Below are 27,943 nucleotides of genomic sequence, written 5' to 3'. Positions count from 1 at the left end.
CGACCGTTAAAGGGCTAGGGAGCTTATCACTTAAGGGTTTGAAATTTTAAACGAGAAACGAATTTGAGTAAACGAACATAATTTTTGAACCGAAACATCGCACTTCTTCTATAAACTGCTTTAAATTTCTTCATTAATGTAAAAAGTAGACTTTTTTGTAGCGAAACAAATTTCGGATTGTACGTGAATCTCGCGCAGAGTAAAGTACAGAAAGATAAGATCTGAATTAGTTTACTGTTTTATTTTGAACTGGAATCTGTATGCCGTTAAACACACAAGAACATACACACATTTACACACGTACACACAAGCACACAAGCACACACTTCTCTTACAATCGACAGGAGGTACGTCCCCCCAATATATCCGACATCTGTATGGCCTGGATGCGGAAGTTGGTCTCGCCGGTGTTCAGCGAACCGGTCATCACCTTCTGGAAGCGACACGACAGTACCCACAGCTCCTCTGCACCCTTGCGATTACGCAGGATCTTCAACCCGCTCGGGAACTGCAATGTTTCGCTATTCTGCGTCAGAATTCTCATATTGACCGGCGTGTACGGTGTTGTCGTGTCCCAGCACGCGATCGCATTATGCGCCACGAGTCCAAACACGAGATTCCCGTTGCTATCCATTGCCTGAGCGACGGACTGTGAGTTCCGGTTGCCAATCGGTCGGAAGGCACGCTGTTCCGCCTCTACGTTCTCCTCCCATATAGTATCATTGTTCAGCAAGGACGTGCGGACGGCATTCTCCGTCATCGAAGCTAGCGCATGGAAGTACAGCAATCGGTCACTCGCCGGACGCCAGCTTTGGCCATACGAGGAAAACACCACATTATCGGAGGAAATTTTCGGTGACAACGCCATCGCCACGATACCATCCATCAGATCGAAAGTTTCGCCCGCAACAGTGAAAGTGCCATGATCGGGATTCGGGTACATCTGCTTGTTGGTGACGCGCCACGATTTACGTCGAGCCATATTGTACACGACCATTCCTGCTGCCGTCACGTCAGCCATATATACCATCGTATTCTGACACGTTCCTAGTGGTGCTGGATCCTGCACGTCGACAGCCTAGACGAGTAAAGAGGGTTCGATTACGCTCTGTTCCTCAATGGGTACAGAGAAGCAATATCTTACCAGATTTACCAACAGGGACAGCTCACAAGTCAACTGATCGGCTGGGATCTCGTACCGATGAATGATTTGATCCGTTTTCATATCGAAAACAAGCAGCTTCGCGGGACACATACGCACTTCACCAACCTTTCCCGTGTCTAGCACCCACATGCGATTGCACTCGTCGATCTGAAATGAGAGACACGATCAGACACGAACACACCGGACGTTGCAATCATTATAACATACCTTGATCCGAAAAACGGATACTATCCCTTGGCAATTCGAACCATCCGGTCGATCTTGGATGCTAGCAGTTGGATAGGGTTCCACCAATGGACCCGAGGCACCCTGAGAGTTGGAAACACGCCCCAGCGTGTACGGTATTCCGTTCTGGAATCGTGGAATAGTTACAAACAGGCGCGATTTGGCAGGATCTGTGAAGCAAGAAAAAGAAACCGTCGCAAATGCGAACAGACTTATTAAAAACCGGAACCAACTCCCGATTCCGCCATACACTTACTTCCATAATCGACGTCCATGTCGAGCGGAATGCAGTTCTCGGGGATATAGCGACCCGAGGTAATCGCTTCACTACGATCCCGCGCCGAAGGAAACGCAAAATCCAGCGAGGTCCACTGCACAACCTTCCTCAACTGTGATGCGGTTCCAAATTGCGCATGGCCTACTTGTAGCAGCCCCGTAAAACTAGCACACACCAACAGCAGAGCACCACACAGTCGGGATGCCATTTCTAGTAGTTTTTGCGGTCACGGAATGTCACGGATAACTACAATCAATCGGTGGGATCTATCGGAACACAGAGAGCAATAGCAGGTATTGGTTAGCCGGGTTAACACATGATGGACCACGACGACGACGACGACGACGACGACGACAACAACAACAGTCCGGACGAACGAAATCGATTAACCGAAATTGCGTAATACGCGATCGTATGCTCTGCTAGCAAGGCCGCTACCTTTCTAGCGGAAAAAGATGACAGCCGGTTTCGGCGTGTGTCGCGTGTCCTTGCCAATCGAAACGCAACCGGTATGCGGCCCGGTCGGCGATTGGTAGGAGATCCTCGCCCCAAGAGGGACGAGCCTCCACGATAAACGGCCAATGACCATGAGCAGTACGAACTGTTGGCGCGTGCCGACCGCGTGTCTGTCGATCAAACCAGCACCACCAGCTATTAATCACTTCATCGTGGAGCGAATTTAGAAGCAACTATTCGAAGCAACGATCGAACCGCTTCCAACGCCTGACCGAGCAGCACATGCCTAGGCCCCGATTGCAGGAGGTGCGTGACGATCGGTCGTTTTACGGCTGCTCTATGTCATCCGCACATTTTTACAACCGCAACGCATGCACGATGGTATGGTGGAATGGATGCCAATCGAAGCGTGTAAAAGCTGACGGAAAACTCATACGGAAAACTCACTCCCCGGCCTCCTCCCCTTCTAAATACCTGCCACACGCTGGTGTTACACCCAAAGAGCCATGCAACACGAGAATGGAATGGTGTAAATGAAGTGCAAGTGACGATCAAAGAACTTCGTTATCGGACAACACGGAGACGAACCTGCTTTTGACTGCCGTAACGAGGTGTTTCGGTAAGCGAATTTATAAATAGGTCCCCGCGAACCAGTATCAGTTGTACAAACAAGTTCTGAAGGTTCATCGTACGAGGGTTTTAGTTCTTGAAAATGGTACCACTGCCTTACGGTGATGAAAAGGGCTCCGGAGCTGCTAAGCACTGCCACGCAATGTCAAGCTATGCCACACAAATACAATAATTCAGAATGTAAGATTCTGTTCCTAAACCATGTTCAATTGTATTCTGGAGTACTTTCAGTTCGATATTGCAGAATTCAACGTAATAGGGCCGACGTATCTTTGCGCAAGAAGCACAAATCGTTTCTTGGCATTACCATTCTCGTTATCAGCCCAAAAAACCCCCCTTTACGCGACATGCAATGAATGATAAGCTTAAGTCGTCTTTGAACAAAGGGATGGGTGAACAAACCAAAAGGTTTCTGGCCTCATTTTATTGCGATTGCTCATGGAACGAGACGGACCGGATACTTTGGGGTCAGTGAACACTGGATGGAGCATAACGTGTGTGTGTTTTTTACAACAGGCTTCTGTGTTTTAACAAGTGACAGTGAACCAGAACGTAAAAAACAGAAGGACCGACAAATGAAGGTGATTCTGATAGAACAAAACGATGGCCAGAAGGGGAAAAGCTAATGGGGAGAAGGGGGAATATACCAGCAAATACGACGTACGGAGAAAAAAAATTAATATTTCATTAACCTTGGGGCTGCCGTCCTTTTTTTTCGATTTGCTAGAAGCTTCCAGTACGTTTCGAGCAATCTTCCAGCAATATGTTTTGCCAGAGCCTGGTATTGGTTGCGCCAGATATCGGGTTCATCCCATATGGTTTTAAATTCAGGGATTTCAAATAAGGTTGAATCAACAGAACAGAGAAGGCCCCGTCCCGTTTTCCTCATGCTTAAACACTTGTGGCGAGAAGTTTCAATATCATCTCAATATCATACGTGGGACCATATGAAGATGTATCATCACCAGGTCCATTATCAACCAAGGTTAACTTTCTCAAACCTCATCCGGGTGGAGACGGGTTCATAAAGTAGCAGAAAATATTGCCTATTCACCGTGCGAATATTGCACGGTATATCACCACTAAGTACTAAGGTGAACACAACTTCCTTCCACTACAAAGTTCCGTTCGCTCCGGCGTAGCGTGGCTCCTTAGTGCTGCAGGTAAGTTCAAGGTACGCGATACTCCCAACCGAGTACAGCAGAGTGCCACAACCTTGCGCTGCAACAATTAGAAGAACATTAGTAAACGTTCACGCCCCATACCACCAGTGTGTCATCAACGGATCATTGGCCACTGCGGCTCTAGAACCAAAATGGCGGCAAACAACATGGTCTCGTCCTTCGCTGGCGCACAACCGCAAGGCTCTTATCTTTCACGCCAAACCTCAATCATCCTACATTGGGCACGGACTGTAATTAGTGCAGTTAGGATCGGTACAGTAGTAGTACCCCACAAGAACCACGCGTGGCGCATCCATCCTGTGTTCTATGAAACACTGCATACAACTACCGACACGGCGTGTGCAGCTGTAGTAACCGCCGATCCTACACACAATGACAAGGACCACAGCCGTAAAAGCGTATACTACTACCGAGAGAGCGCGCAGTTTCGCTTTGTGGTGGGCGCAGTGATCAACACGCGACGCGATGTATGCAAATCGTAAACCATCCACCATGTACCGGTTGTTGTAGTGTTGTGTGCCGGTAAGCCGACACCCATGTTGGCGCGGTGCGTAAACAAAGTAAAATGCATGTTTTACGTTGTTCGCCCGCAACGCCAGTTCCCATGAACCGAGATGCATGGCGGTTGGGCTTGGTTTTCGCCATCAAGCAGTGGGTGAGTGCGTGCGTACGTGCGATCATGCATTTCTTGGGATGCTTGTTTTTTTTTTTCTTGATTTTTTCCTGATCGACCACCGATCACCGAGCCGTACGCTGCAATTACTGGTGAAGCTGAGCGATGTAGCCGGTTCTACGATCGTAAACACTTTGTTCTATTATGTTGGCGAACTTGACTTAGAAGATTGGAGATCGCTGGTGTACTAAGATGGCTTCCTGGCATCTGATCACCATCGCTCTCCCTCTGTTTTGCTTCGCTCTCTTTCCGTGTGTCTAGGTCATCGATCATCTACCCGGGGGGAAGGTGCCCCTCTACTTGTCTTTTCCGTTTCAAACACTAAACGGAAAAGCCCGCCATCAAAATGAGGTAATGCCCAAAATATGGCTCCGGCACCGGTAGCCAAACCGATACACCATTACTGTTGCCACCAGCATCAGAATGTCGTCGACGTCGTCTTTGGGTGACGATATCGCGTGCAGGCGTGCACGTTTCCCCGGGCTGCGCACATGGCGCATAGCATCGTCGTCCTTGCCGCGACTTTCACTCTTCGGACGCCACTGTTTTGATGGTCACCACGCTCGGTTGGATGCAGTTTCGTCAACCGGCCTCCCCGTGAATGTAAGAAACTTTTGCCAGCACACTGAACAGAACCGAAAATTCCGCACTTGCCCAATCGGCACACCACCAGGCAACGGCACTCGAAGTCACAAACTAACGCCGAAAGTCCGTCCCGTGTTGTTTTGAACTAGTGGCGTTCCTTTTACGAATTGTGTTTCCTCACTGTTGTGTTTTCAACCCGTTCGCTGTTGGCGTACTTCACACCGTACGCAAGCACCTTTACCGGACCTTTAAAACCAATCACGATCACGCGTCGCCGCCGTCGTCGCCAATGGCTGCAATTCTACGCAACTTTGGGCCTCACACGTGGATGGAGCTGGAGCTGGGCGCTTTTAAGCCGTTGCAGCTCTTCTCAGCTCGTCTCGATCGGTACTGAGCAAGGGGCACGATCGTGTCGCCGGTTAACTATCGCTGCACCAACGCTGCACGCCCTCCCCTCCCGCTCGTTCGCACGATGGTACAAGGAATCGGTAGGCGCCACTACTACTATTTCGTCCACAGCAGCAGCAAACACTGCCACCAGGCCGGCTACCAATACACACACAGAGAAGGGGTGGAGCGAGGGGGGCTCCATGAGTGGGTGCACCGGAAACAAACCAACACGCAGGATGTCCATGCCATGTGATTCCTGCAATCTTGGGCCTTTTTTTGCGGTGTTAACCCACTGATAATTCGGTCAAGCAAGCAAGGGAAAATCAGCATGATAAACTCGAGCAATTGGAAAGGAAACTGTTGTCAGTCACGGCACCGAACCGAAAGATGTATGCACATTTGCACCGATATGGACACGAGGGGCGCGAGGGAAGGAAGGAAGAAAGGAAGGACGCAACATCAGTTGGTCGTTAGAACTGGCTTTAGCCTCCGTTGATGATGATTAAACAAAGCTAGAATCGGGGATTTTTCATGAGGAAGCCGTGGAAGCCGGTTTCAATTCGTGATCATATTCGCGATCATCATCCTCTTCGTGAGATCACAGACACACAGACGCACACGATGCCGTGGATTTAGAAATAATTCACTTCTCAGCCGTATGTTGGGGCTTTGTAATACCAAACACCAGCAGGGGATGGAATTCATCATTTAGCTTGGCTTACAACTGGCTTCTACTCACGATCGGGCACTTCGCATGAGCGTAATGCGTCAAAACGTAAAATTGTCGGGGATTTCGTTTGTGATACATACGACGTCAAGTCAACAAGCACCGGGCGTACTGCCAAGTGCGTCAGTTGGGACAAGACTCCATAGTTTCAATATTCATTACCAGAAACCATCAGTATCAACCACCCACCATGACCACCGGATGTTAATATTTGCCTCTATCACGCCCGACAAAGAGTATTAACATAGAAACGGAATATGTAATGCGGCTATTTCCGGCGCACGAAACGCGTTACCACAGACCGTTTGTTATCTTCGCGCAACGCAACAAAAGCGGTCTCGGAGAGCCTTCTTCGGTTTTGACTAAATGTTAATGTTTCCTGTTCCTCGTGAACCTTTGCCTCTTTTTAACCTTGCCTGACTTCTGTCAGCTTAACGATCCTCAGCCTAGTCCTCCCCGATGTCTCAAGCCACACGATCACTCCGAGTCCACAGAGACGAAACCGTCACCCATAACATTTTAGCTCCTTTGGGGCCCGATATTTCTTCCTTTTTGCTCCATAACTAATAACCCCAATCCAACCCAGTCGCCCTGGTTGGTGTTGGTATAGGTTTTATAAATCATCTTCTAACTGAGAAACTGAGCGAACAACCATTCACGAACTGCACTTCGAACGAATGAAGCGATCGATAGGCGTTTCTGTTGCTTGCCTTATATTTGTTAACGCAAATTGTTTGGATCGTTGCAAAATGTATTCCCCCTTAAGCCACCACCGGCCGCAGGCAGGCGGCTCTGTGCGGTGCGATTTATTTTCCTTTGATAACCGCTACCGAAGGGAATGCCCCGTTGCACGGGATCAATCCAATCTCGTCTTTCGAACCGCAGGTCGCTTCTACTAAGATCACGATGACGTATGATCGATGTTTTGACAAGTCATGATTGAATTTGATAAGTAGTCCAGGCCAGGTCCAGTGGGCTTGAGCGAGTGAGGCCATCGTGCCGAAGGGTAATTTTCTTTCACCCTCCCAGCGCTCTCCTTTACTGACCAACAATAGGCCTTCCTGGCACATGGAGCGCAAGGTGTCAGGTCAGTGTCGATTGGTAGGAAAACAGAAGAACCAACCAAAAGTCATATGGAGTTCCAACTCTAGTAACAAAAACACACAGTACACCGTACAATTGGGGGTGTGTTTCCGGCCTACACACTAGGACGAAGCGTGGGTTGATAAAGCCACACCTAAAGCCAGCGAAGGCGTTATCGGTAGGGATCCTTGCGGTTACCACCCATGTTAACACCTTGTACTGCTCGGCTTCCGGCGATGCGCCACCTTACTACGCTCATTAGCGGCTCAATGGGCAGATGATTACAACATCGAGGCATCGATTCGCTCGATTTGAAACGAAACGGAACATGATGCCACACGAGCACAGTTGTCCATTAGCGCACATTTCGTGCGGTGTTGGGCGGCATGTAGCTACCTTCAAATGACAAGCCCGATAAGACCGATCAGCATGCAACCATCATGTGCGTTCGGTTTGAAACGCCACAAATCCTCTGAGGTTGCGTGGCTTTGCATTAATGCTACGGCTGGTTCCTTTAGCTGCGTACATCACCAATTACACCCGAAGGACGCACGTGGCAAAAACACGATCCATCGCCTTAATGACGATTTCGTGTGTCTTTCACACGGACGCACTAATCGGACCAGTAACATTGATCAAAACTGAAGCATGACGTAGAAAGACGAGCCTCCGGAACGCACTGGTACAATGAGTAAGCCGAGAACGTAGAAAAAGTTAAAAAAGATAGCCATTAATTGTTAAAGTATTTGCTGATCCACGCCATAACCGCCAACGTCTTAGCTCTCGGCAGGATCCGGTTGAGGCCATGTGCACGGTGGACGGTAGATTTATATTCAAATTCGAGGGTCAAGGTGATCAATCGGTATTCTATATTTGGTTCAACTTTTGCTTCCTTGCTCCTCATCCGGTTGAAGCTGTTGGCACGGTATCACACGGCAAGCACGATGAGTTGAACGATTTGTTCAAGAAGCAACCGAAAAACGGATCTTCCCTTGAAACGAACGGTCGGTTTTTATACATGAACATGATAATCAGCAAAATGTATATCAATTAGCATTGAAGCTAACGCCGTTTTTTGCAAGTGATCCTCTCTTCCCTCTTTTCACCCCCCTCCCCCCCCTTTTGCAACACCCTTTGCACCAAGGGTATCTTCACAACGACCTTCAGAAGAAAAGCAACGTCCATAGCGGCCAGCTTCACGATGATCGTAGTATGCCGTTAATATGATAATTGTTTTTACACCAATTGAAGCGCCTTCTTCCCAATTACGCTTAACGAGACGCAAATAGCAATATGGCCATTTAATGTACCTCGGGACACCTTTGGGGCACAGCTCGGTGCTGTATAGAGGAAAACAAAAGCATTAGCACCAGCGAATAGGGAAGTGATTACTGCGCTGGCCGGCCCCAGGCCGTATATTGACCACCTTGCAATGGCTCTTTATTGTTTACTCTATTGAATTCCAGCAATGCCCCATCTAATTGTGTGGGTATGGATATGTGTGAGGTAACGTTTTCGAGGAAATTATTCACGAACACGAAATTGAGCCATTATGATTCTGTGGGCTCTTTGGATGCCACCATTCTTGCCGTTTGTCGTAAACTTGACCTTGCCCTGGTCTGTGAACTCCGGCTACAGACCGTTGCGGTTTCAAGGCCAACACTCACATGTCCCTTTGTGCTGGAGAATACACACGAATTGGCGACCTATTAGCGCGCAAAATGTGGAAGTTTGTGCCCCCCTTTCATGCTTATCATTGTTTCGGCATCGACATTGAGTCGAGGAATCAGATTCTTTAACCTTATTTACATTTAGTATTTTTTCTTTCTCTCAGCAGTTTTTAGAAGGCGCTTCTTTATTTTCTCCATCTCCGATTGGCGCTATTTATATGCCATTCCGAGTAGAACCCTTTCATTTTTAGATGTGCAATGATCGTAAATCTTCTTTTCTGACCAGAAAGTACTGATGTTAGGAGCGTCTTCAACCTCCTTTTTTCAAAAGCACGCTAGAGGAGAACAGCCTGTGCGGAGAAGAAGAAGAAGGAAACAACAACAAGGCGCACACACACGGATTTTCCCACGCACGCACGCACCATGCCTGTGCAGCAATCGCAATGTGTTTACAGGCCTGCGTTCGCGACTCCGCGGTTGGTTGAAAAATAAGCAAAAGAAGAAGGGAGACAGCCGCGGATTCCTTCGAAAATCACCACTAAGGTTGATTCTCACTTTTTCACCACAAAAGTAGCCAGCTCCTCCAGAGCACGGTGCTCACAAAACTCACGGAAAAAAATCACTAGGGGACCAGCACAGGATCGTGTAGTGTTTGTCCGTAACCCTATCCCCCGCCACCACCCGCCGTACGCCAGGCATCCTGCTGCTGTTTCCCGACAAAGCAAGTTCCCCCAGAGCATCGCTAGTTCTATCTTTGGCCGAGTCGCTGGAGTAAAAAGGTGCGATTAATATGAGGCAAACGAGAGGTAGGCGATAGTTGCACAGAGAAAAGCAACGGCCGCAAGAGCCCCGAAGGTCTGATGGCTGGAATAAGGAGAAGTGCCTTGATATAGAGGCGTCTGCCCAGACACGGCAATTCAGCCCAACAACCGAGACGACGACGGAGGCGGCGACGAACGGGAACAACATTCCTGTTGACAGGTAGTGCGCCGACCGTAAGTCAGCCGCAGGTGATTCACACTCTTGCTGCTGCTGTCTCCGGTTCCGAGCATTCAGGACATACCTTCGCAAACTCACTCCCCTCGTGTCCGCACGGCGAGGAGCCCCATCATACCTGTCGCCGTGGTGCCCTGAGGCGATCTTGATGAACAACGTGCCGCGGATACTTTCACCCTTGGAACGGAATTCTATCCGTTGTTTTTGAGCCGAAGATCATTAGCTCATCATCGCTTGCTCGTCGACGATCATCAACTCACCCTAATATGATCAAAGTGGTACGTGTGCGTTGTGAGTAATCAAAATCCGTGAAATGTGATTCAGAACGGGTGCAATAGTCTTCGGAAAGCCTGCGAGGCTCTTCAGAGTAACACACACCAGCAGTATTACAGACCACCAGTGCATAGCGACAACGGGTGTGACATGAGAGCAGGGGCCAAGTGTTGTAGCTTGCATCACACACATCCAAGAGGCTAATTAAGATAATTTTATAAACCGGTACATATAAGTGCGACGAAGGTACAGGGCTTCGTCGGCGTAAGAACCTCCGGCCAGAACATGTCTTCGAATCATCTTCACTCGCAAAGCCAGGATGCTGCGTTGATCGCCCGTATGCATCAGATGCGTCTCGATGGCAACAATGGCAAATTGACCAGTTCGCTGCCGCGGGCGCACCAAGCATCGTTGCTGCTCGAGAGCGGCAGTGGCGGTAACAATACCTACGCAACGATCCTGCCCGTAAGCAGCAGCGGATCGTCGGGTAATGTGGGGAATGCAACGCCCCAATCGTCGATGGCATCGATGGTCAATATGCAGGATTACCGCATGTACGACCGGTACCAGAATCAAATGCTGGCTGCAGCGGCCGCCGGAAAATTTCCCGGTAGTACTATGCAGGCGCAACACCAACACCAGCAGCAAGGCGGTAGTGCGCATGCTACTGGAGCGACGATGACAATGGCAGGCGCTGGCAGTGCTGGAGGAGGTTATCATCAGTACAAAGTAAACGGCAGCCCCACCCATTCGATGAGCAACTCATCCTACCAGTCAGGCGCTGGTAGTCCACGGCCAAGTGTGCACAGCACTGGAAGTAACAATTCGATTGGTGCATCGATACACCAGCTGCAGCAGCAGCCGTACTACGAGGGTTCCCGCTATCAGCAGACTGTATACGAAAACATCGATTACTACCCACCGCCAACGTCAACGCAGCAACCATATCATTCGGCTGGGGATAGCGGATTGGCGTATGACAATAGGAAGTTTGAATCGCACAACATAAAAGCGCAACCTCAGGTTCCGGTGGGACAGCACAGCACCGTCGCATCATCGTTGTTGTTGGCGAACGGTGGGGGACCGCTGCACGGTATGATGCACATGTCCGGTCGTTACGCACATACACCACAGCCGCCGGAGCTGCAAGAGCAACCACCGATCTACGAGAACCTGCAGTCACCAACGCCACCATCGGCTGGTCAGCAGCAGGCGCAGCCACAAGCGACCAAAGGCTCCACCCAGGTGTACTATCATCCGCGAGCAGTCGAAGGTAACAGCCCCAGTCCGGGAGCACCCTCGGCTCAGCACATCGCGGCTGCTTACCATCAGCAACAGCAACATCTTCAGCAGTTATCGTCGGCTGGTGGAGCTGGTGGTGATCCATATCAGCAACCTATCTACGAAACGACGAATAGTGTCAATGCGTTGCGCTTGGGCACTGCATCGGCCGCCACAGCTAGCGTGTATCATGCTCAATCACATCATCCACAGCAGCAGCAGCAGCAGCACTATCATCAGAACATGCCACCAGCACAAGTGTACCATCACTCGCCGACCAACAGTAGCATATCGGTGAAAATTGCTCAGCAACCCCAGCCAGTGCAGCTGCCTAACGTAAAGTATCACGCGACGGGAGTTCCCGCTTCGGCTGCTTTGCCTTACACGGACTTCCCAAAATCCCCTAAGCTCGGTAGCTCAACCGCAGGACCTTCACTGGTAAGTTACCGGAGGCATTGAAGCAGTATTGCCCACTTTGATTCACAGGTTGAATTGTCCATAAATTGTCCCATTCATAACATTTTGTTCCTTTCATATTATAGCCACCGAAGTCTTCCGAAGCCATGAAAACTCAGCAGAAAAACAATGGTTCGCCGTCGCGTACTGGCTCCTCGTCAGTGGGCAAGGGTTTCGTCGAGGATATTAACAGCTCGGATTACGTTTGTATGACGAGCGGAACCAAATACACGGGCAGCGGTAGCGGTAGTGGCGGCAGCAACAGCAGCATCACTAGCACCGCTAACTCAGGAGCAATGAAAGCAGCTACTACCACCGTTACATCACCGTCGGGCGTCGGTGGTGGAACGACAACGGCCGCCATGCCCGTACTGGTAGGACAGGAACGCCAGTACGCTACGCTGCAGGAGCTCGAAACGGCTAAAAGACAGCAACAGCAAGCGACCGGTGCAACATCAAGCAGCATCGCTGGTCAAAGATTGTCAGCTGCTAATGGATCTGCTGCTGGTCAAGCGACGGTTGGTACTGGCACAGGGCTAATGGCACCCGGTCACAGTACCGGCATGGCGACCGGCATACGCGGTGCTGTCTCTCCTACTCCTTCACAGCTGAGTAGCGGTTCGGGTTCGGGAAAACGTAATATCCACAATCAGCAATCACAGCTGATCCAACCGCCAATAGTGACAATGACTTCGTTTTTATTCTCCCCGCGGTATTACAGCGAAAGGATTGACCAAAAACCTGCTTCCCTATAACGTGACTCCACCGCGACCAACCGGTCCGACCGAGGCGGAGCGTAAGATCGAGGAAATGACGCGCCAGCTAGAGGAAGAAATGGAAAAGAGCGAGGAACAGGGCGAATACTTTGGCATCTGCCATACGTGCAAGGAGAAGGTGACAGGTGCAGGGGCTGCTTGTCAGGCTATGGGTAACCTGTACCACACCAACTGCTTCATCTGTTGCTCGTGCGGCCGTGCGCTTCGTGGCAAAGCGTTCTACAACGTGCACGGACGGGTATATTGCGAGGAGGACTACATGGTATGCACTGACTGCTGACGATGATCTCACGTGTCCTTTGTGCAGTTTAATGTTTGGAATTCTTCATATTACAGTACTCTGGCTTCCAGCAAACGGCGGAAAAATGTGCAATTTGTGGACATTTAATCATGGAAATGGTAACACCCCGAGACCAGGCGCAACGAAGCTTCTCCAGAACTAACATTGTCTTTATCTGCTCCGTCTCTGGCACACACTTTTCCCTAAAAATTACTAGATCCTGCAAGCAATGGGCAAATCGTATCATCCGGGATGCTTCCGGTGTTGTGTCTGTAACGAGTGTCTGGACGGTGTACCCTTCACGGTGGATGTGGACAACAAAATTTACTGTGTCAACGATTATCACAGCATGTTTGCTCCCAAGTGCGCCAGCTGCGGTAAAGGTGAGGGAGAAAATGGTCTTGCAATAGAGGATTTTGGATCTTCAATTTCATTCGCTTCGCTCGTTGCAGGCATTACACCGGTTGAGGGGACCGAGGAAACGGTACGTGTCGTTGCGATGGACAAGGACTTCCACGTCGATTGTTACATCTGCGAAGAGTGCGGCATGCAGCTGACGGACGAGCCGGACAAACGTTGCTACCCGTACGAGGGTAGACTGATGTGCCGGTCTTGCCACATTCAGAAGATATCGGTCCTACAGGACATGCGCGGCCAGATCATCGAATCCGTATCGGCAACCTATCAGTATATGGGCTAGGTGGAGCGAGACGAACAAAGCGACAAAAACGTGAGCGATGTTTGCACGCTATACTTTCGTAATAGGGATTCACGTTCTAGCTTCTCCCTCTATAACAACTTGAAAGATCTCCGACGGACTGGTGATGCTGCTCGGCATGCATGTAGCGGAACCATAACTAGAACCTTTACATCTAGGCTCTGGCAATCGAATAGCAAAACGTTGCTCATATTCTAGCGAGAAACGTGAACAAATCGATGGATATTTTGTTAATATTTCCACACTTTGCATTTAGGACGGAACGGTAGGGAACATTTAGAGCTAGAGATAGATGGGGTCGAGTCGAGTCACTAACTCAGGATGGGGTGACGACAACGGAGATAGGTTCGTCGGGTATCTAATATCAACATTCCACAGTTACGCGTTGACGATATGCTGCTACGAATAATTACTAACATTAATATACATTGGCTTCACCTGGAGGCCATCATTTACGAGGGAGCGATTATTGGAATGGGCATCCTCTTCTAAGGACAGCTGGAAAGGACCGTGATTGCATTCGATCTGAGGGGTCGGACGGAGAACAGTTGCAATATAGTTGCATTTGCATTTTAGGTTGGCCACAGTTGCGTCACTGCCGTAACAAAATAAAGGCGTCATTTGCGCGCGTATTACATGTAGTTGAAGAATTAATGTTTTCATTACACTTCATCACTTTTTAAACAGACCCTGGATCAATCTTCAATTGATTTGTTTTCTTTCAATCCTTCAAACAGCTAGCTTTGAAAGTTATTCCGAAAATGTTCAAAATAATACAAATCTTTGTCCGATACAAATGACCCCCTAACTGAGCGAGCAAAACTGAAATAACGTTATTGAATCGTTTTTGGAGGATTGGATGTACGGTTAAGGAACAGAACAGATTCCCGCAATTAATGGGGTTGATCAAAGAAGTGCCACGAACCATATTGATCATCATAGCATATAGAAATCTTCGAAATGGACTCAATGGAAAGGAAAAAAAAATCATCGGTTTCAACTGCATCTTCCACAGTTGCAGAAGATACTAATTTACATTTCTGGTCTTTTATGAATAGGTAAGTTGCCGTTCATAAAATAAAAGTGTGTGTTGTAGCACTTGGGTGCATTATGCGTTAGATCAAGGTCCAAAGAATTCCGATCGCAAAATTCTCCAGAAAAGATATATCTTTTGGATACCTGAAACCATCTGTTCATTCTTATCCTTGTAAGTGATGCTTTGAAAATTTTTCTTGAGTCGCCTTAGCGCGTCTTAGCGCCAAATGGAGCATGCTATCATCATAACAAGAGCGGTCTAAATAACAAGGGTAAATTGAGGACATACTTACGATTGAGGCCCGCCTTTCGTCAAGCCACCACGACAGAGTCCAAAATCACTCTTCATGGGGACCACAAAATCATTTTCATTCAACCGCTGTAAAAAGAGGACTCGAATTAGGTCGAAACAATGACAGCATCGCGTAAAAGCAGTAAGTATCGAACAGATAAGATCATTGATATATCATTTTTTTTCTCTTTTAGTGCGAGACAGTGCTCAACTTCGCCGCCCCAAAGCATTCATTCTGCCGTGTATTACTAATCATAGCGCTGCTCGGGAAATTGGTAATGGTTTTGGTAGTTTTCCTTTTATTCACTTCCATGATCACCTAGCGTCTGTCCACTTCATTCATCGATAATCGACCTGTGTTCGTGGTGTTCATCTACCGTAGATTTTGCTTGTTTAGGATGTTACTCGTTCAATATTTGAAAATTTCAATTGCGCATAATCTCATCGCATGTACTAGTCAATTTTAATTCAAACTTTTACGTTTCACTGAGTAGATGTTTGCTTGCGAACGGGCGCTTTACACCGAAATTTCAGCGGTAACAGTCTGGTATATAGCCGTCAAGGGATTATTTTTCAATAATGGAAAGAATGGAGGAAACAACACAAATCAATATTGAAGATTATTATTCAATTTATCCTGTTATAAAGAGTAGAATGATTCACTTGTTTTTGTTAACGATGCAGACGGATATTCAGATGCAAGGACATAATCTTATGTCGCATCTTTGTCGATGCGATGTTCGAGTTTGTTTCGCTTCAGTAATGTGCAACAAACGTTCCTGATCCGTATAAAATCGTAAACAAACAAAAATCATGGCAAGTTAAAAACAAAAATGAGTTAAACCGGTCGATACCACAGCTACTACTCAATAATGATCCCTGAAATGGCCCCATTTGTTGGAATTTCTCAACTCACCACGCAAAAGACGACGAAATGAAGTTCAACAAGGAACCTTATTCAAAAGCGTACCATTACCGTTACTAGTATGTTTCAATCGGTTCTCCTGTAACACACTCGTTCAGCTGTTATCTCCCTAGCAAATTTCCAAATTAACACTATCCTTTCTCTCTCCCTCCCTCGTCATGGGACCACACACATATTAGGTTTCCTCAGCACGAGACTGCTACACTTACTTCGCTAATCCAAACTTTTTGGCCTCCACCTCGTAGATCAGTAGCCGCCACATTTTGACCACGAACACTTCCGCTTCCTCGTCTAGCACCTGAAAACGTTCAAGGAAGGACAAAGAAATGATATTAATTACTTGCAGGACTAATCAGGCTCATGCAATGGAAGTGAAATAAAAACGCTTGGGCCAGGGGAGTGACATAAAAACGCTGACGACCAGACTATCATCAAACACACGTACCATCTGCACATCGTCCAGGATGCCCTGTGGGGTGCTACCGGCCAGCACTTTCGAACAGATGAAATCCACCAGCGTCGGTTCCGGTTCGCCAATGTACTCGATAATTTTCTTATTGATCCAGGGCCGGATCTTCTTCTCGATGGTATCGTCGATTTCGGTCCAATCAAGAGGATAGCTGAACAAATCCTGCTTCTCGGTTGGTATCTTGTCGATAATACTCTTGATATTTTTGCGCTTCTCTTCGTGAAACTTGATTGATTCACGGCTTGGCGGCTCGTCGTTGCCTTTTTTGCCCTTCGATGACTTTGATCCGCCCGTTCCCGAGCCAGTAGCCGGGGTGCTGTTTGCTGTACCGGTAGGTGTGTCGCCCTGTCCTCTGCCATCTTCATACTCTGTGGAGCGGTAAATCGTGGAGAGGTAACAAAATAAACGATAAATTAGCAATTTATGATTGTTGCGAATGTGTGTCCGCAACGGATTCCCCCCCTACCCTCTTACCTAGTGGAACAAGTTTCCGTTTTTTGGGTCCGTTCGATTCCTCCGTGTCATCATCCAGGCTATTAAAGACATCCTTCACTTCGAGCTTTTTCTTCTTTGCGTTGACATTGAGATTGAGGCTTATCGTCGGCCCAACCGTCGACTGCTGCGGCGGAGGCTGATGATGATGGTGGTGCAGTTGCGAATGGTGCGGATGGTGTGATGATTTATCCGAAAGCGAATTAAGTCCGCTGTTGCTGTTCGCGTCGGGGCTCTCCGGAACCCCATGCTGGGAGTTCGAGCGTATCGAATGCCGCGAATTTTCATCGTCCAATAGACCACCACCTGCGACACCTCCACTCATCATGCCAAACGAGTCGCGCGTTTCAGAACCCGCATGTGGAGGATGCTGACCAGCTGAAGCTACCCGCTGTTCCGCAATCCGCTGTGGATGGCCATCTTGTTGGTGGTGATGGTGCGAGTGCGGATGGTGATGGTGATGATGATGGTGATGGTGACCATGGTGGTGATTGCTATTGCCCAGCCCATCCGTCCCGGAACCGGGACCATTGGAAGCGGTGGCCGTACTGTGTGCAGCGCTTCCCATCGGCGAGCTAAAGTTATCCTGGACACCGCTCGAGTCCGACTCGATGGGCTCCGCGTCGACCGAGGCTAGTTCGCGGGAGGCTTGAGCGAGAACGTATCGTTCCTTGTTGGCCCGCTCGCGATCCTTGGCTCGCTGCCGTTCGATCTCTCGCAAACGCTCTCGCTCTAGTTCGCGTTCACGTTGCTGCGACTGTTCTAGATTGACGTCGATCAGAATCTTCGGTTTGTACAGCTCTTCCCGCTCCTTTTTGGCTTTCTCGAACTCAAGCGTTGGATTGTCGTACTCGCCGCTGAAGATTTTGTTCTTCAATTCATCCAGCTCCTCCTGCTCCTTGTTACGATCCTTCGAATCGGCGTCAGCTTCACGTACTCGCTCAGACAAACGTCGTTGTAACTCTCGGCCCCTGTTAGACGAAAAACAATAAGGATTATTAAGCATTCCTTCATTCCTGGCATTTCCCACTTACTTGTAGTATTTTGGATCGTCCCGCTCATCGTCGTAATCCTCCAAGAACTCCTTTAATCGCTTGGCCTCCCGTTCACGCTCCTCCTCCTTGCAGCGATCCTTTTCTCGTTCCTTCTCGTAATCCTTTGCCTTCCGCCGCTCACGAGCCTCCCAGTTACGCAGCCGCTCCTGATAGGCTGCTTCCTTTTCGCGGGCCTTCTTCTCCGTCTTCTTACGTTCGCGGGCTTCCTCCTCCATCTCCTTTTCTTTCTGGATGTCGCGAGGATTGCGGTTTATCTTGCTTTCCTCCCGTTCCCGTTCTCGTTCTCTTTCCCGATCACGCTCACGTTCCCGTTCGCGCTGTCGCTCCAAATCACGTTCCCTTTCGCGTTCTCGCTCCCGTTCTCGCTCCCGTTCACGTTGCTCCCGCTCCCTCTCCCGTTCACGTTCCTTATCCCGTTCGCGTTGCTCGCGCTCCCGCTCACGCTCACGATCGCGCTCCCGATCACGCGAACGTGACCGGCTGCGGCGTCTCGATGTAGTAGATGACGACGATGACGAGGGAGGTTGAGGGGCTGCGGAAGCTGCCTTTTTGTCCTTTCGAGGCGAAACCGATCTTCGCTGCTTCTCCTCGGCACGCTTCTCTTCGCGCTTCTTGCGCTCCTTCTCCTTCTCCTTCTTAAGCTCTTCCTCTTCTGTGTACTTGCGGAACTTGCCAATCTCCTTGCTGATTATGTCCCGCTTTCCGTCTTCGATATCGACGGTCTGGAGCATCTTTTTCTGCTTGGCCTGCTGTTCCTCCTGTTGTTGTTCGGCCGCGGCCAATTCTTCGCGAAAATCCTCCAGTATCTGTTTGATCGCTTCCAGCGCGTCATCGTCTCCACGCTTTTCGGAGGCCTCATTCGTTTTCTCCGCATTATTCTCATCCTCGCGGAAGGAGTCGATCAATGCTTTGTTTTTCGCGTCCACCTTTGCCACCAGCTTTTTCCCGCCAACCTCCAGATCGTGTACCAACCGTACCGCCCGTGCGCCACCGGCCGGTCTGGAAAGATGAGAAATTCATTTGACACGAAATTTTAAAGCAAAACTCAAGCGCGTCTGTGGAAACCTAGATTGACCATGACTTACTCGTATTCACAGAAACCAAACGTCGATACCCGTTTCCAGTTGATAACTGATCCGCATGTAGCCAGGATCTGCTTAATCATGGGATCGGGCACCTTTTCACTGATGTTACCGACGAACACCGTGACGATCGGTCCATCGTAGACCGGCTCAGGCTGTGGCGGAGGTTTGTTGTTGTACATCTGAGGTCGAGAACCGATGGTGGCGCCAGACCGGAAGCTTCCGCCCCGATTGTTGGATGGAGGTGGTTGATTCAGGGCTGGCATGAGGGGCTGCGTAGGGATAAAACGGTTTCGCATGGTTAGTAGATGTTTGCTTTCATCAGCCACTTTCGAGCGGTTTTACCTGGACGATCGGGGGAGTTATGTACTGCATTCCGGCGGAAACAATGGTCGTCCCTGGAGGACGTGGGTGGTACGACATGATGCGGTTGTTGCTCGAGCAAGCCTGTTAGCTGAACCTTAGTGGGTTGAATTTCCGCCAGACGGTTCGGTTTGTTCAGGGGTGAAGGACGACGGAGCGATGACAACTAGATGATGGCGGCGGATTCAGAAATTCCTGGTCGAACTTTCGGTGCATAAACAAACTCCCAAAACAGGCCAAACCTTCACTGTGCTCCTTCGGAGCTGGTAGTTGATGGGTCTGAACGGATGATGAGCTCAAGACTAGCCGCGAAGTGGTTCCGGGATTCTGGCGAAAGTTAGCAGAAGGATCCGAAACACCCCCGGTGGCACGCAAACTTTTTTTTGTGCTCCTCTTTTGCCAAACCTTCCCCTGCCGTTCTTGATATCAGCGCCTGCAGCACACCAATACAAACACTGTACAAACGCGCGAACACACACACAAATGCCGATTGCCGCGCGACCGCGCAGACCGCGGTGGCTCAGCGAAAAGGACACGGAACGACGAGTGATTTCTTACTTTCACAATATTCCAGGTGCTGCAACTGCGTGGCCTTACCAATTCGTCCCCACACACTTTTATCGGTGGAAATCCTCGGAATTCTTTTCAGCAACGCGGTGCGAAAAGCTGCTGGGTGACGGTCCACGTTTGTGTGTGTGTGTGGTTTTTGTGTAGAATCGAAGTAAACCGCGTAAACGCGTTGCACAAGTTGACAGTTCCAAAAAAACGACGGCTTGGTGTCCAAAAATTGGTGGAAAATGTGAACTTTCTGGGACAAATCCGGCACTTCAGTTTCCGGGATTTACGCTCCGGAATACAAAATAATCCTGGCGCACCATGCGTGTTTTAACTGATTCGATTTGCGTTCGAGTGTTGTGCCGGGAAAATGTGCTCGTGGGTAAGAAATGGAAACCGCCGCACCGCTTTTCGCTGGTACTAGTCGCTGATCTTATTTTCCATACGTTTTCAGCGATCGGAAACAGATTGGCATTCCTGTATCTTGATGCGAACGGGGACACTCAGCAAACGTTCGCCGCTGTACCGCGTTTGTTGGATAAAATCCACGGAATTGTTGCCTGCCTTGTCACAGACTCAACGTACCAGATTGTGTTCCACGCCGGTCCTGAGCTGTACAGCACGATAGTTGATTGTAGTACTCATTCGTTCAGCGAGTGCACCCGGATCGAGGTGCGTGAAGATGTACAGCCACTTCCCGTCCCTCACATTCGAAGGCGCGTTTCGGATTGGATCAGCAGCGTTTCGCTGCTTTCACCTACCCAACTTTGTCTGCTGACCAGTCATGGGGTAGCGGTGTTGTTACACCGGTCTGCCGAAAATCCGACGGAGTGGAGCATGATTGATAAATGCGCCTGTGACGACGGTTCCACACTCTACTGCTCCACGCTAAGCGGCCAGCAGTGGGAACGATTGGTGTGTTTCACCGGTACAGCACTAGGATTGCTGCTTATCTGGCGCGTTGCTGGTGACAATCGGGGTAGAGTGTTGGAACGGATATCGGCCCATAACGGAGTCATCTTCTCGATCGCTTGTGATTTTGGGTCCGGCCTACTGACGACCACCTCCGATGATCGATCGGTAAAATTTTGGAAAATAAGGCAGTGCGATGCCAAAGACGACACTACTGTTGTGGAACTACACGAGGAACGTTACTGCTTTGCGCACACCGCGAGGGTGTTCCAGTGTCGCATTATCAAGAATGGTATGTATGCGCGACTTTCATTGATGGACAGATGAGAGATGATGGAATGTAATCCCTTTGGTAGCCTTCAGATGCCTCGTCGCAACGATAGGAGAAGACTCGCACCTATGCCTGTGGAATAGAGAGGGTGATTTGCTGTTGAAGAAACAACTGGATGAAGGAGCAACGCTTTGGGGCATGGATTACGACCCGGAAACGACGACAATCTTCGTCACAGCTAGCAATGGTAATTTACACAAGTACAGCATCAAATCCTGGATGGAGGACAGCCAACGTGGTTCCGATATACAACACATGAACGATATTAGCCCGACTTTGGCGGTTGGAGAGCACCTGGCGAAGATTCGTTTTATCCCACGAAACGGGACCCTTGTTGCGGTGACAAACAAGCATTCAGTCGTAACCCTGAACAGCGATGGAACCGTTATACAGTCAATTGCCAAGATAGATGCATTCAAGTGTAGCATTCTAGATGTTGGAGGATCATTTTTATACCTTGCAGGAGGCTGTAACGTTCAACTATACAAAGTGACGAACGAGGGGCTCTCTGAACTTATCACTTTAAAATCGATTTTCTTCGACGACAAGATGCTACTTGAAGAACACGAAGAACCACTTCGTGATGGAACAATACGATCCCTGAGCTACTGTAAGTTGTCGCGGAATGTTGCCATTTGTGACGGATACGGACGCTGCCTAATCTACGACGAAACACTAACGAATGTTTTATCAAAGCATCGCATTCCCAAGTCACCCGAAAGATGGATAACTTCGTTTGCAGTACCGCGTGCAGGTTACCTTCTATTAGCCGATCGATCCGGTCATTTCTATCTGTATGACGTTGAGCATGTGAAGCCTCTCTGTAGGTTATCGAATGTCCATGGAAAACTCGGCATTACCTCGATTACGATAGAAGCAGAAGATGCTGAATGTGGAAGCTATCGTCTCACTACGACCGGTCATGACGGACGCATCTGTGAGTTGTATCTCAGCACGAAAGACCCGAAACTGGAATTGCTAACTTACAGCAAAACTCGTATCAGTTGGATCGACCGCACGATTCCATGCGACTCCTGGCGGTTCTACCTTGGCTTTAATGATTCACATTTCCTCATGACGGACGAGCGTAATGAAATCTGCTGCCAATTTGATTGCGGTGGTGGACATCGTTGTTGGGATTTCTTTTACAATCAACACTCGAATGAGTTTACGTTCGTTTTCATACAGCATAAGAAGCTCAAACGTGTGCAGATTACGTTAGCCTGCAGCGTCGGTAGTGCGCTCAGTTTACCGCGCCACAAGTGGCACACTCGGGCATGCAATGTGTTGCGTGTGATATCTCGGAGCGACGGGAATTACTTGCTTGTTTCCGGCGGAGAAGATAATATTCTACGGATAAATCTTTGGGCCAATGGGGAACTACTTGCAGAACCTCGGAAACACATTTTTAGCCATATATCAGGCATCAAAACAATTATTACGAGCGCACTGAAGGAAGATCCGGAACGATTGCTAGTCATATCAGCAGGTGGAAGGGCACAGATATGCCTAACCACCGTTAGAATGCTGACTTTGGGTCCCAAACAGGAGTACGAGTACATGCTGTTGGCCTCGGATGCGGAACGGTGCCGATGGAAAACGAATCGCCAGTCAAGCTACGATCCGGAAACCAAGTTCATGTGCGCTGCTCGCGTGTGTGAAGACAGGATCGTTTTCGGTTGTTCCGATGGATTCATTCGTATCTACAAGATTTCGCACACCGATGGCCAATGGTTGGTAGAGCTGGAAACGGAATCTTTTTACGGACGCTGCGTACTACAGACGGTACCGATTGACGGGTGTACGATGGAGGGACTGTTCGTAACCATGGCTACCGACGGGTACCTGTGCTTCTGGGATATCACCACACCGAACGAGCCGATTTACCGGCATCGTCATCACAGTAGCGGTATGAATTCGGTTGATGTACGAATTGACGGAAAAGGCAACATCCTGTTGGCCACAGGCGGGGATGATCAATCGATAAGTGTTTCGCAGTTCGAAGTAACGACGCTCGATGGTAGGAGAGAGGTGAAGCATGTAGTGGGACTATGCGAAAAGTATCTGCATACGGCGCAAGTAACGGGAATCAAACTATTGAGCGATGATCGACTGATCAGTGCCGGCGTTGATCAACGAATATACATTAGCAGCTTTACCGGGTTTTCCTCGCTGGCGGTGACCGGCACCACGAGCACGTGCGTGGCGGATGTAAAGGGAATATCGTTCATCTCCGAGCGCAATGAACTCATCGTATACGGTTGTGGCATAGAAATAGTCAATCTTTCAAACTTATAATCTAGTCCTAGATAAGGTCTAGTCCTTCTCAGCGAAGAAAAGTTAACTAATAAAAGCATAGAATAATATTTAATCTTGTCCAGCATTTTGTCGCATATTTCCATAAAAATCTGTACTCGTCGTTACATGGTTCTACATGCTAGGAAACAGCGCACCAAGGAACATTACTACCGCTGCCAACATAAAGCATATCGTCTCTCAGCAAGGATCACGAGCGCTTCGTTTACTTCTCTCGGCAAATGTTCGTCATCGGCAACCGTGGCATGGAACCGACGCTCCGATAAACACTCTCTATCCTTCGGACGAGACTGTTTTGTTACATAAAAACCGACGGGCACCGAAGGAATTTTCTCCAGTTGCAGAGTGGTTCTAGACGCGCGAGACAGCCCACTTGGTCCTACCTTATCCCGTTTCGGTCAGCCAGGCTATCGGTGGAACGTTCCATAAGGGTAATTTTAATGGCAAGACTTAGTCGGGTGCCGTGCAACTTAATTATCGGAAGTGAAATATCAAAAGTGAATCCGTAAAACCCCTAGTGGCTTTCACGGTCATGTTTGATTTCCCCTCGTGATTTTGCTTGTGCCGTTGTTACTGGATGTCGCATTCCAGGAATCGTGATATCGATTTTCTTTGCTCGCCGAAAAACAAACTCGACAACGCTTGCTCCTTCGTAGTAGCATTCTTCCTGATCCGCAAGTGCCCGCTGTGATTGAAGTGGTTGAAACACATATTGCTACTACTACCGTGCGTGTGTGAAGAGATATCAGCATGGTGCTGTGTACTATTCCAGTAAAGCCCCTGTACATGACACACCTGCTAGCGCTCAATCAATTGAATTTCCACCCAACCACCCCACGTGCCGTGGCGTGGTGGGTGGAAAACTGGGCGTATAGTTGTTGCTGCGTTGACCACCGGATGATGCTGCCCGAGCACGTTCTCGCGGTGTGCGAACTTCAGCGAAGAGCATAACGACGCTGCGACCGACGAGAGGCTATGAGGATTCGAGTTTTCTCCAACTTTTCGCCAATTTACTGCGCACGACACGTTCCCGATGACCAAGGCGACAGCTGGCTGGCTGACTTCTGTCCCGAGGTGCCATTGTTTTGAATCCTTTGGTATCTCTCGCTATTTGGTGGCCGTACGTTTGTTAAATTCTCCGTGTGTCGTATACTGTGTCTTGAGTGTTTTCCCAACGATTCTACCTGGAACGAGAGGCTTCCTATTTTGATTAGTGGAGCGTTCCTGATAGCAAGGGTGTGGGGCATTCGGGTGCCGTTACTTTAATGAATTTCCTTTCATCTTCAGCTACCCATTCATCTAAAGTGTTACTATTCAAAAGAATAGCAGAGTGATAAAGTGGTCTCAGGGTGGTTGGCGTGTCGCAGTTCGCAAGGTGGGAAGGATCTACAAACAACATTGCATGCGGGGGCACCGAGTGAACCTTCGTCCTTCGTCGAGTGCGTGTGTAGGCTGGTTCTTTCACCCGACTGCGAGGAAGTGAAATGGACTGCCAGAAGTGGAGGAAAGTTTATGTAAGTGATTAGCATTTTATTCATGAGCTTATTTTTGGTAATCTGTGGCAGTAGTAGCAGTGCTTTAAATAGCAGCATAAGTATCAACCACCAGTCCAGTCACCAACGCGTCCCCGCCCCATGAGCACATGGCGGGCGCACATGGATAATGAGACGTGGCGAATGGTGGCAAGGACACCGTTCGTCAAGTTCGTTACAGTCCTCGGGGAAACATTAAACACAACTTCTCACATTATTTCTCGGCGCAAGCGACGTTAAACCGTCGTGCCAGGCCAATGGGTTCGAACGCTATGAAATACTACTTTATTGGTTTCCAGAGGGGCTGTTAAGAGAATTACCCGGCGTCGGCGATGATGATTTATCTTTCGGGGAGCATTACTACCAAATTCGCTGGTAAACCATACGGAGACAGATAAGGTAATGCTGGAGCAGCAATACTGCCTGGTATTATCGATGCCTACAATCAATGAGTGAAACCATTTTGAATACAAGGCCGTCCCCAAAATCGCTTTCAAATTTTATATTTGAACGGTGCTTTCAAAAATGAATTCATTAAAACATAAAATAAGTGAATTATAGACACTGGCCATAAGGTGAGGGATTCCCAAGAGAAAATTGTAGGATTGAGCGTATAACTGTTGTTGGATGATTAGTCAACGATTATATTCATGAGTCAACCGGTTTAACATACTTTATGCAAACTTTGGGTCACAAAAAAGTTATGTTAATATTAATTGAATCACTGAAACATCCATATGTACAAGTGTTTTCTCAGCATTTTATCAATCGTTGACAAAGACAGGCTCATTCCTTGAAATAGGATTGTTTTTTTGAGGGTTAAAAATAAACTCCTAACATTATGGCATGATTTATTCATCGTTCGCCCTCCGAATCCACCGTGTCTGGTTTCTCCGACGAAGCATATATTGCCTGCCTGCCTGCTGAATCGACAGTACTGAACGCATTACAGTCCTGTAAGTGGTTTAAATTTTTGAACAATTCAAAATCAATAGCACACGAACGGAGTTTTCCGCGTGGTTGAAGGACCTGGTACCGCACTGTACCGTGTAGCCTTTCATTTTGATTGTGCGGTGCGGTCCATGGCACCTTCCCCTGGGAAGGGAAGCGAGAATATTTTACGTTCCCCACAGATATGTTTCATCATTCCGTTGTAACATCAACATTACCGGTGACGGACCGGTGCTACACGCATCATCCGGCATCTGATGTACCAGCAAAGAGTGGTTGGTTGGTGGCTGAAACACAATAACGCTGGCTAACGGTGGGCTGTACGGTTGGGTAGAATGATAAGCTACGGAGAGCAACGCAACAAATGTGTTGCTTTATTATTCAAATAAACCTTATCCGTACGCACACTCGCAGCAGCTTGCTGCCCTGGATTCTTCGCAATCCTTCTCCGGAGGACCCCTCGTCAGAGCATTCGGGCTTACTTTGCATACTTCAAGCTGCTGTGATGTCGCTCAGTTGCCGTTCGTTGCCTTGTTGCTTTACTAAATGTAAACAATAGTTATATCCAAAACTGGCAAGAGTAGTGAGGGGTGCTCCACTCTCTTGATGATCAACAACCCGCTGCCTCCCGCGGTAACTCCCCTTCCAGTCGGTTTGACTCATGACGTACGATGGGACTCGATGGTGGTTACGGAGCGGATGGGGCGGCTAGTATCGATTTCGCATAATCTCCTTCCATTCTGCCTTGGATTCGGTAACCGTATTACGGCCCTCGATCAGGCTTTATGTGGCTTTCGATGGGCAGATGACCTACCCATGCCCCGACTGAAGGATATATCATACACGCCTCAAAGTGCTGACCATTCCCATGCTTGCGATGTAAGCGAAAGACGTCATGACAGACGGTTTGTCCTTTCGTTCGTCGAAAGCCAGCAGCATAAAGCTTCAGAGTCCTCAGACCACCCCACTCTAGTGCGTGTTTACGATTTGCGGTCAGGTGCGTCAATCTTTTTTGTTGTCTTTCATTGTAACTAGGCGGAGTGGAAGCATGGGCCGCATAGTTTTTTTTTGTTTTGTTTTTTCAGATCCCCCGTCCACGATGATACATGAATGCATTAGCCGTGAGATGGAGAAAGGACGTAACCCGATGGCCATCGCCAACGGGATGTCCTGCGGAGTGTTCCAGCGTGTTAGTACATGACCACGGCCAGCAACAGAAAACGCGCGGAAAATATCGATTCACCGCAAATATGCGGAACGATAGCTCAGGGAATGCATTATATGGGTGTTGCTGTTTGTTCCGGGTACACAGTACGTGCCTTAGGATGCGCCAGTTGTTGTTTTTTAATTAATTTTCACAACCATAACCATGTACGCCGCTGTGCTCCATTCCTGGTGCCACACGACCTCCTGACGTCAGTCAACCTCAAATGGTCACACAAAATGGGGGGCAGAGTGGCTAATGCCGAACACCGAAAAACGGACATTCCCACGAGCTGTCCTTTAATGAGGAGTTCGCGGATGGACAACTTTACCAGTCCCTTAGCACCCGCAGCGGTAGTGGTATGTTGGCTCACGTGGTCCCCGTTTTTGTGGTTCGACGCAACAGAACAGAACGGACATTCCGACGTCCGGTCGTGCCATACACATGTGTTCTCTTCTGTTGGTGTGCTTCCGTTTAGCTGGACAAAGTTTTTATAGATGCCCGCACTGTTTCTACACCTTTGTGGGAATTGCGGTGCTGTTACAGATTGTGTGCCCAGCGGGCGACAAGATTCCATCATGACC

General features: G+C 48.8%; 5 protein-coding genes across 10 annotated transcripts in view; 3 read left to right on the top strand and 2 right to left on the bottom strand.

Annotated features, from left to right (window-relative positions):
* Positions 1 to 222: 222 nt before the first annotated feature.
* On the bottom strand, positions 223 to 15,194 carry LOC125949217 (protein yellow-like). 2 transcript variants are annotated; one of them, XM_049676002.1, is made up of 5 exons: positions 15,174 to 15,194; positions 1,647 to 1,933; positions 1,373 to 1,560; positions 1,145 to 1,312; positions 223 to 1,078 (listed from the first exon to the last, which is right to left on the bottom strand). In XM_049676002.1, the coding sequence occupies exons 2-5, from the start codon at positions 1,873 to 1,875 to the stop codon at positions 332 to 334; spliced, it is 1,332 nt and encodes a 443-aa protein (XP_049531959.1). In that variant the 5' UTR covers positions 1,876 to 1,933; positions 15,174 to 15,194; the 3' UTR covers positions 223 to 331. The 2 variants fall into 2 exon arrangements, with proteins under 2 accessions (XP_049531959.1, XP_049531958.1); XM_049676001.1 differs by lacking the exon at positions 15,174 to 15,194 and adding an exon at positions 5,442 to 5,603.
* Positions 9,490 to 14,803, top strand: LOC125949216 (LIM domain-containing protein jub). The gene is made up of 6 exons (XM_049676000.1): positions 9,490 to 12,053; positions 12,158 to 12,707; positions 12,793 to 13,109; positions 13,184 to 13,246; positions 13,345 to 13,510; positions 13,580 to 14,803. The coding sequence occupies exons 1-6, from the start codon at positions 10,620 to 10,622 to the stop codon at positions 13,825 to 13,827; spliced, it is 2,778 nt and encodes a 925-aa protein (XP_049531957.1). The 5' UTR covers positions 9,490 to 10,619; the 3' UTR covers positions 13,828 to 14,803.
* Positions 15,195 to 15,275: 81 nt separating the features above from the next.
* On the bottom strand, positions 15,276 to 20,246 carry LOC125949215 (RNA-binding protein 25). The gene is made up of 6 exons (XM_049675999.1): positions 19,541 to 20,246; positions 19,199 to 19,467; positions 18,093 to 19,112; positions 17,041 to 18,029; positions 16,543 to 16,934; positions 15,276 to 16,395 (listed from the first exon to the last, which is right to left on the bottom strand). Exons 1-6 carry the CDS (start codon positions 19,616 to 19,618, stop codon positions 16,303 to 16,305), a joined length of 2,841 nt encoding a protein of 946 aa, XP_049531956.1. The 5' UTR covers positions 19,619 to 20,246; the 3' UTR covers positions 15,276 to 16,302.
* Positions 20,247 to 20,377: 131 nt separating this feature from the next.
* LOC125959879 (WD repeat-containing protein 6) lies at positions 20,378 to 23,709 on the top strand. The gene is made up of 3 exons (XM_049692864.1): positions 20,378 to 20,495; positions 20,568 to 21,317; positions 21,382 to 23,709. The coding sequence occupies exons 1-3, from the start codon at positions 20,435 to 20,437 to the stop codon at positions 23,652 to 23,654; spliced, it is 3,084 nt and encodes a 1,027-aa protein (XP_049548821.1). The 5' UTR covers positions 20,378 to 20,434; the 3' UTR covers positions 23,655 to 23,709.
* A 306-nt stretch (positions 23,710 to 24,015) lies between these two features.
* The window catches only part of LOC125952672 (putative thiamine transporter SLC35F3), a 30,443-nt gene continuing 26,515 nt past the window's right edge, over positions 24,016 to 27,943 (top strand). For 4 of the 5 annotated variants that reach the window (XR_007468828.1, XM_049682283.1, XM_049682286.1 and 1 more), the window contains exons 1-2: positions 24,052 to 24,155; positions 24,960 to 25,186. The gene's annotated coding sequence lies outside the window, so the exon portion shown is untranslated. Of the gene's footprint in view, positions 24,156 to 24,959; positions 25,187 to 27,943 lie in introns of all 5 variants that reach the window. The other variant, XM_049682284.1, reaches the window with a different exon arrangement.

This window comes from Anopheles darlingi, chromosome 2 (genome assembly GCF_943734745.1).
Source record: "Anopheles darlingi chromosome 2, idAnoDarlMG_H_01, whole genome shotgun sequence".
In the NCBI taxonomy this organism is placed as follows: Eukaryota; Metazoa; Arthropoda; class Insecta; order Diptera; family Culicidae; genus Anopheles; species Anopheles darlingi.
Note: the sequence above shows the minus strand (reverse complement) of the source record. Positions and strands in the feature narration are given on the sequence as shown.

Bases quoted from the DNA above. Each gene is read 5' to 3' on its own strand.
- LOC125949217 (XM_049676002.1), bottom strand. From the start codon at position 1,875: ATGGCATCCCGACTGTGTGGTGCTCTGCTGTTGGTGTGTGCTAGTTTT. The intron at 1,561-1,646 runs GTAAGTGTATGG...CTTGCTTCACAG, and splicing joins CATGGACGTCGATTATGGAA to ATCCTGCCAAATCGCGCCTG. The intron at 1,079-1,144 runs GTAAGATATTGC...TTACTCGTCTAG, and splicing joins TGTCCCTGTTGGTAAATCTG to GCTGTCGACGTGCAGGATCC.
- LOC125949216 (XM_049676000.1), top strand. From the start codon at position 10,620: ATGTCTTCGAATCATCTTCACTCGCAAAGCCAGGATGCTGCGTTGATC. The intron at 12,708-12,792 runs GTAATATCCACA...GCGGTATTACAG, and splicing joins CGGTTCGGGTTCGGGAAAAC to CGAAAGGATTGACCAAAAAC. The intron at 13,110-13,183 runs GTATGCACTGAC...TTCATATTACAG, and splicing joins ATTGCGAGGAGGACTACATG to TACTCTGGCTTCCAGCAAAC.
- LOC125949215 (XM_049675999.1), bottom strand. From the start codon at position 19,618: ATGTCGTACCACCCACGTCCTCCAGGGACGACCATTGTTTCCGCCGGA. The intron at 19,113-19,198 runs GTAAGTCATGGT...TCATCTTTCCAG, and splicing joins TTTGGTTTCTGTGAATACGA to ACCGGCCGGTGGCGCACGGG. The intron at 16,396-16,542 runs GTACGTGTGTTT...GAACGTTTTCAG, and splicing joins TCCTGGACGATGTGCAGATG to GTGCTAGACGAGGAAGCGGA.
- LOC125959879 (XM_049692864.1), top strand. From the start codon at position 20,435: ATGCGTGTTTTAACTGATTCGATTTGCGTTCGAGTGTTGTGCCGGGAA. The intron at 20,496-20,567 runs GTAAGAAATGGA...ATACGTTTTCAG, and splicing joins CCGGGAAAATGTGCTCGTGG to CGATCGGAAACAGATTGGCA. The intron at 21,318-21,381 runs GTATGTATGCGC...TCCCTTTGGTAG, and splicing joins GTGTCGCATTATCAAGAATG to CCTTCAGATGCCTCGTCGCA.